Source organism: Ursus americanus, chromosome 15 (genome assembly GCF_024610735.1).
Source record: "Ursus americanus isolate L20-20 chromosome 15, mUrsAme1.1.p, whole genome shotgun sequence".
In the NCBI taxonomy this organism is placed as follows: domain Eukaryota; kingdom Metazoa; phylum Chordata; class Mammalia; order Carnivora; family Ursidae; genus Ursus; species Ursus americanus.
Genome location: NC_142141.1, coordinates 25,911,172 through 25,923,530, shown reverse-complemented (window position 1 = coordinate 25,923,530; position 12,359 = coordinate 25,911,172). Strand labels below are relative to the sequence as shown.

The 12,359-nt window shown below is 37.3% G+C and overlaps 1 protein-coding gene across 7 annotated transcripts in view; it reads left to right on the top strand.

Moving 5' to 3' along the window:
- Positions 1 to 12,359, top strand: part of FBXO38 (F-box protein 38) — a 53,672-nt gene that overhangs the window by 16,829 nt on the left and 24,484 nt on the right. For all 7 annotated transcript variants that reach the window (XM_045815254.2, XM_087867892.1, XM_087867891.1 and 4 more), the window contains 6 exons: positions 1,751 to 1,888; positions 3,192 to 3,329; positions 5,783 to 5,876; positions 6,897 to 7,027; positions 10,194 to 10,364; positions 12,015 to 12,157. In XM_045815254.2, coding sequence (XP_045671210.1) covers positions 1,751 to 1,888; positions 3,192 to 3,329; positions 5,783 to 5,876; positions 6,897 to 7,027; positions 10,194 to 10,364; positions 12,015 to 12,157 — 815 coding nt within the window. The remainder of the gene's footprint in view (positions 1 to 1,750; positions 1,889 to 3,191; positions 3,330 to 5,782; positions 5,877 to 6,896; positions 7,028 to 10,193; positions 10,365 to 12,014; positions 12,158 to 12,359) is intronic.

Here is a 12,359-nt window from a genome sequence, read left to right as displayed (position 1 = left end):
GTTCTAAGCATTATTCTGGGCATTGGTGATGGTCTTAAGAACTAGAAATTTCTGAAACTGAGTCAGGTGGTCCAGGAAGTGCAGCAGGGATGGTAAGGAGTGGGTCTTAACTAGGGCTTATGTGTACAATTATGGCAGAAGGGGAATGCTCTCTAGGCCCCTTTTAGTTAACACAGTCAAGGAATGATTGTGATTAGGTGTTTGGATATCTAGTTTGAGACTGGATTTTTAGTTAATAAAAATACTGTAATATCTGAAGTTTATAATGTAAGCTCTGTAAAGTCAGAGTGTTTTTATACCTTTATATTTCCCGTGATTCCTGTCTTTGTTCATTGTAGATATAAGTAGTTGGTAACTTTTGTTGAAATGCATTCATTCATGGATTAATTCAACAGTTTAACACTCTGATGGTGTTAAAAGTGTGGGTAGCAAATTAGTGCACGTGCTTTGTTTATAGAATGGATGTGAGGCAAAATGTGGTTCGAGCATGGGCTAAAGCTGTGTTGTCTGGTGGATTGGTCTCTCTTGCTACTCTGAGTTTGCTAGTCAGAATTACCACCATTGTGGATGCTAAGTGTACATTTGTGAGTTCTGCATCTTGAGTCTTAGTCTACTACCTCATTGCCTCTGCCTTTCTTCCTTTGGTTCCATCTCGATTTTATTTCCCATCTGTTGCCATACAGAGTATATGTGTAGTTCAAGGCTAAAGGTAACTGTTTTTTGGGAAGCGGCAGGTTAAGGAGTAATCCTTAGAGTAGGAACATCCTGCAGAACTTAGCTCCTAAAGAACCAGTCATTCAGGTACTCTACTAGTTTTGCTTTCTCTAGTTGCCCTTGCTTGCAGGGCTTCTACCCACTTCAATTTGAAGTTGCGTTAATCTGGTTTTGCCAGCTGCTGCTTGTTAAATGCCATCACACTGGGTCCTTGGGCTTTCTCTCAGAGATTTGTGGCACTTCCTTGGCTTTTCGTGAGGCTGTGGTGTTTTAACTGTTGGCCAAGTTCCTTGATCTGCTTTCTTCCCTTTAGAACTTAACAAGTTACCGATCTTTTTTCTTCTTCTGTGTCTCTTGGCTTTTCCTTCCACTTTACATCCCCTTTCTCCCAGACAGGGTCCTCTGCAGGTATGATTCCTAGTGTTAAGTCACTTACGGATCTGAAAGATAAAATACCTTTATCAGTTTGAAATATTAAAATAAATGACTGATGGGTTTCTCACTTTTTCAGAGTCATGCTGACTGGCTTCTCCCGCACATTTACAAATCCTTAAGGTTCATTCGTTTGTAGAAACAGCTTTAATCTCTGTCTCTGGATATTATGATATTTGAAGCCAGCTAGCCTGCCTGTCTTTTAGTTTTCTCAGTGGTGGAACAGTGGGCATGGGTAGTCAAATAGTAATTTTGTTTTCAGTAACTTGTTTTCATTTTACATCTCCTGCGTGTATATATGTATCCTGGAAGAGTTGTAGAGTTATGAGAAAGATTCATGTGTATGAAATGTGGGAATACTTTTAAAATACCATCTCCATATGCCTTTTCTAAAGAAATAACAAAGTAGAGTGTTCATGGTTTGCTTAAAGTATTCGTTACAGGCCTATTTTAAATAAGCCACACTTGATGGACTTTAATTAGGTAATTCACTCTGGTGAAAATATCCATGAAAGTAGAAAGTCTACTTGAAAAGTAGACTGTTGCACTTTTATGCAGAATACAGAGTTTTTCCGTGATTTTTGTTTTTTGGATATGTTTTTAGGGGTGAATGTTCCTGAAATTCCTTGTATCCCGATGCTAAGGCACCTTTATATGAAGTGGGTAAGACTCACTAAACCACAGCCGTTCAAAGACTTTCTTTGCATCAGCTTACGAACTTTCGTCATGAGGAATTGTGCAGGTAATGGCACAGTTATGGTGCGGTAATATCCTAAAGCAATCTCCATAGCTACACTTGTAAATGGAATTACATTATGTTGTTATTATTTATGTTTGGTAATTCAGTCATCTTGTGAAAATAAATGTACGTTTTGTTTTAAAGTCAGTAGACATGTGATTCGTGTTTCACCCTTAGCGGGTGGGAGGAGCATCACAGTGTCTCTACATATTTTTTACAGGCACTTTTTACTTTCTTTTTCAAATTTTTTAAAAGATTTTTTTTATATATTTGACAGAGAGAGCACAGGCAAGGGGAGCGGGAGAGGGAGAAGCAAGCTCCCCACTGAGCAGGGAGCCCGATGTAGGGCTCAATCCCAGGACCCTGAGATCATGACCGGAGCTGAAGGCAGACGTTGAACTGACTGAGCCACCCAGGCGCCCCTCACTTCTTACTTTCTGTAGGATGGTTATAATAGATCTCTGATTTCTGATTACGTCATGCTACATAATCTCGTAAAGCAGAAAGCACTGCTTTTATGGTACTGCTTTTCTGTTCAGAAACCTTCAGTGTCTCTGTTGCCTGAGATTGTCAAGTGGGAACTATTCTGCTTTAAAGTTCTTAATAACTGGGACCCCTCTTGATTATCTTTATTTCTGATTCTTTACCAAGATATACCTTCTTTTATTGTCAGGCTTGCCTATTCACCTTCCCCTCTGCAGCCCTACCAGCCTTGACCTCAGTGTCTGTCTTTACTATGTTATTGTTCCCTTGTCCTGAGATATACACTTCCTTCCTCTTCTCTTTTACTCTTTTCTTTTTTATGTAGTACAGCAGATCCTGTTTTTATAGTTGATATGTCATGCCTTTATATTCTTAGAATTATTCAGTTAGTTTCATCTCCATGTCTTTTGCAAGCTCTGTGATAGATAGGACTATGTCTTGTGATCTTCCGTAACACCTCATACAACCCTGGTCACAGAGAGAGGTATTTATGATCCAGCTATTTACTTGAGTGAAGGATCACATCTTCCACTTGGCTTTCTCCCCTTAGTTGTTTTGAGCTCCAAACTATTGAAACGCTGGGGGATTTACAAAAAATACAAAGTATTCCTCCAGTGTTACTGAAAAATCCTTAGGCTGAATAAATACATGGTTAACAGGCTAATACTTTCATTTCTAATAGGTATAAATTATAGAGAGTTAACTACTTGGCTGTCAGTTTCACACATGGAATTTATAAGTTAATTTATTTCAGCTGCCAGTTTGAAAATTCATCTTTAAGTCAATTTACATTGTTCCATTGAAGTATTTTTTACCCCCTTAGGGCCCACAAACTCCTTGAAGTATGTCCCTTTAGTAACAGGCTTAGCGTCTGCCCGAAACTTGGAACATTTGGAAATGGTTCGAGTTCCTTTCCTTGGAGGTCTTATCCAACACGTAGTTGAAGACAGTTGGAGATCAGGTATTCATTTTTCTTTAGTTACTGAATACTTTTTAAACCAGTTTAAAAAATTATTACGCTTTCATTTAGCCTCTTTTGTGAGTCTTTTTAAAAGAAAATGCTTGTTAGTAATTGCCTTTCTGTCTGGTGCATTCGATGGAGAATAAGTAACCGTGAGCATGAGCTAGTATTCGTTTTCTTTTTATACAGTGCTAAACCCTCTCAAAATAAATAGTTGAGTGTTAAAGCACTTAATCCTTATTACTTAGTTAATCATACAGCTCTTATATTTGGAATTTTTCTGAGAAATATTAACAGGGATTTCTAGTGTCCGTTGGTGAAAGAGATGTTTTTTGACTTGGACATCTTAGACCTATAAAAGAACTCAGGCATTAGTAATGATAATGTCTAATATTTGTCTAATACTTTAAGGTATATCAAATTCTTTCATGTTTATCACTTGGATATTAGCTCCATCTAGATGATGGCTTTTACAAGGAAAATATATTTTACTCCCTAGGTCCTTTAATTATATTTTAAATAATGATAATATAACAGAATGTGCGCCATGTTAAACATCCCCTCATTGCAACACAAATACTACAAAATTTAGCTAGGTAGATAATTAACAGATGAGAACAAAAATCTAACTTTGTATATTCAGAATACAAATGGAATATCATTAAGTACTGTTGGTACAAATTGATGTCATTATTAATACTATTAAAATGTGAGTAAGCACTACAATTTGAGGTCTTTTTCAGTCAAGTCTGGTGGAAGTACACTTCATTACATTGTGTGAAGGGGATGGAGCAGGCTCCCTCATTATCAACAGCAGTGTTTTTATTGCATGGCTGTAGCTAAAAGGAGAAAGAGAAGGGATAAGAAGACTACAGTGGAACCACTCATTAGAGAGAAGACCTAGAGAGAGATGCCAAAAGCAAAGAGTTTGCATAAATGTCCTGAAAGAAAAACAGACTTTTCTCCCCTAATAAGTGTTTCAGAATGACTCTGCCTTATATTTTACTTAAGGAGTCATTGTACCTCCACAAAAGTTAATTCCAGATGAATCATAGATCCAAATGTGAAAAACAAAACATTCGTTTAAAAAAAAAAAAAAAGTAGGAGAATGACTTTTTGATCTTGGGTAGGCAAAGATTTATTAAACAGAATATCAAAAAGCATTTACCATAAGGAAAAAATAGATAAACTGTACTATATTAAATTTTTTTTCCCATTCATCAAAAGGCATGGTTATGAGTGAAAAGCCAAGCTTCAGAGTGGGAGAATCTATTTGCAGTATGGGTATTAGATGAAGGACTTGTATCTAGAGGATATGAAGTACTTCTAAAATTAATGAAAAAAAGGCAGACAACCCAATAGGAAAAACAGGGATACAACCTGAATAGAAAAGACTTCACAAAAGGGGATAACCAAATGGCCCATAAACATGAAAAAATGATAAGCGTCATTAATCATTCGGGGAATGCAAAATAAAACCACAGCATAGTACACAAGCACTGAAGTGACTAGGCCAAAGCATGACTGATAGAAAAGAGGCAAGAGTGTTGGCCAGGATGTAGAGCAAGGGCTTCCATACACTGCTGGGGGTGAGTATAAACTGATATAATCCCTTGAACTATCGTTTGGTCGTATCTACTAAAGTTGACTACATGCATATCAACGGTGGCCTTCCTGGCTTTACGCCCAACAGAAATGCGTACATATCCTCACCAGGAGACAGTGCCTCAAATTGGTCGTAGTAGCACTGTTCATATTAGTCTCCAAATGGAAACAACCCCAATGCCTATCAGCAACAGCATGAATGATTCAAATGTGACATATTTGTGCAAGGGCATATTACACAGCAATACGAATGAGTAAGCTACCGCTGTACACAACAATCTGGATGAGTCTCCTCAACAAAAATTGTAGCGGAAGAAGCCAGACACCAAAGGACATACTGTGTGATTCTATTCATAGAAGTTTAAAGTCAGTCTTAAAACATGAAAAATTTGCATACTGTTCTTGCCCTGTATTTGTTTACAGAGCAAATTTCAAAAACAAACAAGCAGAAAAAAACAGTTGAAGTTCAAGGAGTGGTGGTCTTGTCCCATATGATATGTTGGAGGTTCAAACCTTGGCTAGAAAATGTCAGGATCCCTTCTTTACAGTTCCCTCATGAATTTCTAGCTTTCTGAAAATCTTTTCTTTATTAAAAGTCTCAATCATTTGGAGTAATTTTCTGGCACGATCAGAATGCCTCTTCAGAATGAAAGTACCTGTTTTCCTCCTTTTTTAGGAGATGACTAGTAGACATAATTCATCTTGAGATAGTAATTTGAATGGAAAAACAAACATAGATTTACTTTTAACCAGATAATTGTCATCTAAAATACATATAAATAGCTTACTGAAAGTGCTGTGGTCAGAGGAAATACTTACTGTTTTTGTTGCTTTTCTCCCTTAACTAGGTGGTTTTAGAAATTTGCACACTATTGTTTTGGGAGCGTGCAAAAATGCTCTTGAAGTAGATCTTGGTTACCTCATTATCACTGCTGCTCGTAGGTATGTTTCCTCTTCATGTTGTCTTTTGTAGAGTTACATTTTTCCCTGTTTTACAAAAATTGGGGGAATGTGTATACGAAGTTGGATTATGCCTCGCCCAGATGTAAAATATAAAGGAGCTGTTTAAATAGCGTTAGGGCATCACTTAGTAGTGGTAGTCTTACGTTATAACTGATGACCAGCTGAACCGCCCTCCAGACCCAGCAAGCTCTGCAAGGGTGTGGTCTCAGCAGGGAAAAGCAGTCGACATTCTGGAAGGCCGACAGAAGTCAGCACTGATGCCCTGGTGTCTGCAGCTCTCTTGGGAACCATTCTTTCAACCTTCTCTGATTTTTGGAATTATTTTAGTTAGTTGGTGACACTATTTGCTCTTCAGAAATCAGTATTTTAAGTTCGCTTTTTAAGAGTCCTGACCTTGTAACACCTTTATATATACAGATTAAAAATAATTCTTGTTTGTTTGTATCAGTTTATGCCACATTTACTATTTCCTACAGATCAAAAGTCTACCTCTACTTTTATATTGTATTTAAATTGACTTAACCGTATTTTTTTCAATTTAAAAACAAAACTCTTGATTTCCATCAAAAGAATATTAAGAATATAAATAAAACTGTTTCTAAGTTTAAGTAAATAGATATTATTACCCAATATAGAACTGTAATCTTTGTTAAAATGGCACTTTTAACAGCTAACATAAAAAAAGTTGTTGAATAATCAGCACCAGATGCAGATTCTGACTTTCACTTAATCAGGTTTAAGCAAGCACTAGGAAGGATATACAATTCTTACTGTAAAGCTCTTTGTTAATGTAACTTCAGCGTACCACCTAAGACGTGCCCGTACTTTTCTAAATGCTCCTTTAAAGGAAACCTCTCTGGTGTTTTTTAGTAGAGGAGAGGAGAGTTGTTTGCATATGACATTTAAGTAAGATGAACTTCCTTCAGACTGTTATGCTAGGAAGAACCTTTGATTCTGATGGTTTTTATTTTACTCTGATATTTATCTTTTTTTCCATAGGTTACATGAAGTTCGGATCCAGCCTTCCCTAACCAAAGATGGCGTCTTTTCTGCCCTAAAGATGGCAGAGCTGGAGTTCCCCCAGTTTGAAACACTTCATCTGGGATATGTAGATGAGTTTTTGCTGCAGAGTAAGACTTAATCAACCATTTTATTCCCTAGAATTGCTGTAGGGAACTTACTTGACAAACTGAAACTTGAATTGAGATGTGCCATATTTTCTTGAATATAAGACAGCTTAAAATCTTAGGGGCTCTGCCTTTTTGAAAAAGGAACTTTTAATTTAAACTTGAAGTGTCAGTGATTTTTTTTCCCCATATTGCCTCTGACTTAGCATATTATAGAAAATATGATGATTAACAGTATACAAAAAAAAAAAATCCTTACCTACATTTGATATTGTCTCCATTTTACTGCCCAAGTTTCTTTCCCATTCTGCTTCATTTTTTTCACAGAATGTCATCCTTGGTTCCATTTGTTGAATTTGATCTGCCACACTTCTTGAAGCTTTTGATGGTCCTCTCAGATGAGGTCCCATTCCCTGTCCATGCTCTTCATTTCCATAATAAGCCCGCTGGGGGTTCTGGATTTCCCAGATAGTGTGAGCACATAATGGTCAGTATTCATTTGATGATGATTGCTGTTGGAAGGCTTGTTGACAGCATTTTCTGGAATGTATTTACAATTGGGAACTCATTCCTTTGGGTTTGAATGCATGTCAATTCATTATTCAAGCTTTTTTCCCACGTGACATTAATCAGACATGCAAGAGCATTTCCACCGTCAGCATGTTTTTATTTTTGCAAGAATTGTTTCTTCCCCGTGTAATTTCTAACAAGTCTTTCTTAAACTCACTGTCATACCAGATGGCATTTTTTTCTTAGATCTAGTTTGCACTGTAGAAGAACAAAAGGCTTAATTCCTCTGGTCAGGACACTCTAGGTCAAACAACGTGACTGTTGTCCTTTTTCATTTTTGATAAATGTCTCACTATTGTTTTGTTTACCTTTTCTTTGTTGCAGTGCTCATTATTACATGCGAAGGATTAAGAAATCAAATCATCTTCTTGCCAATTTAATGGGAATTATTTTTAATCTGTATAACTTTGTAAAAGATCAGCTTTTCACCAACATAGCTTTAAAATGCTGAGCTAGTATAGTCATTTCATATAAAATTAATGTATTTGATACCAGGCTTTTCTGGTTTTGAATGAGGTTGCTTACATTCTCTGTGTTGTTTCTACAGCAGCTTATGTGTAACCCCGCAAAATTTTTAGCTTGGTAATTTGTGTTCTTCCTATAATTTTATTTTTTCCTCTTCCCTAAAGCTCAAAACTTGACAAATTTTGTATTTTCAAGATGGCTACATTTAGGCCCACTGAAAGATTGTCTTTTGAGAGTTATCTTTATAACCAGCTATTTCCCTATAACATCTCTTTCCCGGAAACTTTCAATAGAAAAACACTTTACCTTTTGACTACTGCTACCTTATGCTTTTCAACATGTTTCATAGTGTCTTTCATATTGAAATCTCTTTGTCTTGACCTTTTCATAAGCAATTCTTGTTTTCATATTTGCTGCAGTTCATCCATTTCTCCATATATGCATTTGCCTCTGGTCCTCCAAAGACAGCCCAGGATTGTCTGTATCACTGTAGGTGCCAGGTGCCTCTAACAGAGCGTCCAGGAAGGAACGCGTGGTCCCTGCTCATACTTCGTCACTTAATCTCACTCTTCTCAGTAATTTAGATTTTGAAGCACCTCTCCAGGAGGGTGGGGGTGGCATCACCTCCAGTAAAACTTGTATCACTGTTTTGTTACAAAGACTTGGCGAAATATAAGTAGAAACATCACCTTTGTGCCTCATATATTTATGGTAAAAATGACAGTGCCAGATTGGGGAAATGGATATGCTGAAAAGCAGATGCTGTGTGTTAAGAGTAGAAGAAAGGTGTCCCAAAGATGAATACTCTAGGAGTTTTTTGCTTTCATAGATTTATGATAGCAGAGTTTTATTCAAAGGTGATAGGGATGTAAAACTCATTAAAAATCAGAGCAGTGTTATCTTTAGTGCTAGGGCTTTGGAGAGAGGGAGAGAGATGGAATTGAGACCTGCCTCTTACAAATGTTGGGACCTTGGGCAAGTTACTTCTTAAGTCCGTGTTTTCTGTTTTAACGTTAAGTGGGGATAAGACCACTTGCAATTTTTTCCGTGGATGGTTTGGAGGAGTCAGTAATAAAAGCAGTTTTATCATTACAATCTCTGACCCTTAGAAAGCATTTACTAAATGGTAGCTTTTACTTTTAGCCCACCTATGGGCTAAAGAAAAAAGAAACAAAAATGAGTTCTGGGTGATGTCATCAGAGTTCTTGAGGGAGCGTGACAATCAGGAGACCCCAAGAGCTGGAAGCAGGTGGTGGCCTCAAAGGAGTGAAGGTGTTTTCTTTGTACCTGGTGGCAGGTGGTAGTAAGGACTGTGAGAGACGTGTATTGAATTTCTGTCTCCCCAGCACTCTGCTGGTCATTGAAAATGTGATTGTCAACTAACTAGACTCAGTCCCTTTTCCTTCAGATTGCTTGTAGTCAAGTGGACCATCCTGCAGAGTAAGGGCAGGAAGCTGGGAAAAATGAGGACAGGAGGCAGGGAATGAGGTGTGAGTTCCAGTACCATAGTCTAGAACGGAGGATCGTCTTTTACTGAAACCCACCCCCATTCCCCCATCCCCGTGTGTGCCTACAAGATGGGGGGCACTAAAGCCTATTGGCAGAGGGAGTGGGTGTATTTGAGTTAGAAGTACGTTTTGGGGGGATAGGCACGCCTTTACTAACCAATACCATGGGCTCTAAGAATGACCCTGAATTCCCAGTTTACTCTTTCCTACACATGGCCCCACCTGACTCCAAAAACATGATCCTGATACTGTGAAAGAGAATTACATATTTAAGATCTTTTTTTTTTTAAAGCTAAAGCTAAAACTTCACCGTAAGTGTGAACCAATACAGATATATCCCTCAGTTTTGCTTTAAGAATTTTTGTTTCCTTTTTTCCTTTTCTAAACAGTTGAAAATAATTTGTTTCTGTTAGCTATCCCTTGACTTTTAATATGTTTTTATTTTGCAAGATAAGTGGTATTTGCACAGAATACCTGACCTAAAATTGTAGTCAGACTTGAACCTCATGATGGGTCGATGACACAGAACAATCATAGAGAGTGATATATTGGATGTTAAGATAAAGAATCGGCAACATTCCATGACATTTAAGAATCCTTTTTTTTTAACTGACTTCTTTTTCTAGGCAGAATGGCGAATGCAGATCTGGTAAAGTATGGTTTGGCTGATGTGGTTGAAAATCCTGGTATCATCACCGATATAGGGATGAAGGCAGTCAATGAAGTTTTTTCCTGTATCAAATATCTGGCAATTTATAATTGCCCCCATCTCCATAACCCATACAATTGGATCTCAGGTACTGTAGGCTTAACTATGGCTATGTCTGTCTGCTGTCAAAAGAATATATATTTTTGTTTTCTGTGTGTGATATGAATTGTATTCCTAATGTAAAATGTAGATATTTTATATGATTGTTCATATAAGTGCTGGGAACCTTTGATAACCCAGTTGGAAGTATTCTGTCAGTACCTCTTTGAACTCCTGAAATTCTCTGCCTAGAAATTGGCACTGTCTAGGTTATGGATTCAACTGCCCTGATTTTTATATATATTTCTTTGAGCCAGGCACATAAAATTAAGGTTAGGAATTGTTGCCCAGGATATTATATTTGTTTTCTCTGAATTACCTTCAAATGGCACATCATCTGAAAGGACAGAGTGGGTATGTATTTAAAAACAAAAACAAAAACAAAAACTTTAATTAGGTGACATATTTAGCATTAACTTGTAGTGAAATTTCATTTGCCTTAAAATCTTAGGTTATTTCAGCTCTCCCCTCCCCGCCTGATCCCTCGTGTATAGAAGTGTGACTTTTGTACTTGATATGTTTCCTTATATGGGGAGTTCATTTTCTTCCCTGAGAGTAGTACTGTTTGTTTCTTTTAAGGTCCTTCTTAAATACCTAAATTCACAAACCTTTAAATAAATTCAGAGCTAGAGAATTTTCATTGTGACATCCTCTTTAACCAAAGCAAGGCCCCTCACTGACTCCTGCAGCGCAGCCTCCTCTCCTGTCTGAGTTGCCTCATACGGCTACTGTAGCTCCTTAAGGAGCTCGTCTCCAGCCTCCTTTTAGGCTCTGGGGCATCTGTTGAGATTACTCATTAGAATGGCCATGTCTCCCCTGCCGGAAGTGAAATTCTTTCCCTAGCCCAGCTGCACCAAGAAGTTATAGGGAAGTACAAACTAGGTTATAGCAGGCATAGATCACTTTTAAAAAATAACATTTATTGGATTTTTGGTTTGTTTGTTTTCTTAAATACAGAAGTGTATAAAGAAGAAAACAAAAAATGGCCTATAATCCCATCACTCAGAACTCCTGTAACACTTAAAAACTAAAAGTAATACATGCACTTGATAAATAATACCAAACAGTACAGAAAGGTACAAAATGAAAAGTCTCCTCTTCTCAAAGGTAACCACCATCAACGGTTTCTTGTGTATTCTCTGAACAGATTATTTTGTACATATTGCAACCTATACATGTATAGCATTTAAAAATGATATATGTACACAAAGGCTCTTACTAGGTATACCTTCTCCTATAGCTTGGTTTTTACACTAGAGGTATTTGGGAGAGCTTTCCATAGCAAGCATACTCAATTCTGCTTCGTTCTTTTTAACAGCTGCATAATGTTTTAGTAAATGAATGCACCAGCATTTCTTTAACTAGTGTCCTATTGTTGAATAGACATGTAGGTTGTTGAAGGGATCACATTTAGATCAAAGCTGACTTGGTTTCAAGTTAATAATTCCCAAGCCATGTACTTTTCACAGTGAAATTAGGTAAGAAGACATCAATTTAGTCATCAAGTTTTTGAGATCATGAGATAAAATCAAAGTTATTTAAAGGAAAAGGTTTTGGAACTTTATGATCTATAGCAAAAGTCATCCATAGTGGAGAAAGTGTTAGTTAAATTCTCTGGCCATGTCATTTCTCCCAACAGACCATTCAAGATGGACGCGACTGGTCGATATCAACTTAGTGCGGTGCCATGCTTTGAAGCTGGACTCCTTTGGCCAGTTTATTGAATTGTTGCCCAGCCTCGAGTTTATTTCACTGGACCAGATGTTTCGTGAACCACCCAAAGTAAGTCACATTTGAAAACCTAAGTGATTCTTTTTCTAATAATATGCCCTTACATTGTTACAATTGGACTTTTTACTGCTAGCTTCAGTGAAGACATAAAGCTTATAATTTGCATGGCCTCTTGCTCTGGTAAGGGGTCTCCAGAGAGGGGAAAGGAAAAAGTAAGTGGAAAGCTGTCTGTCGGTTCTATAAGCTGAAGGTA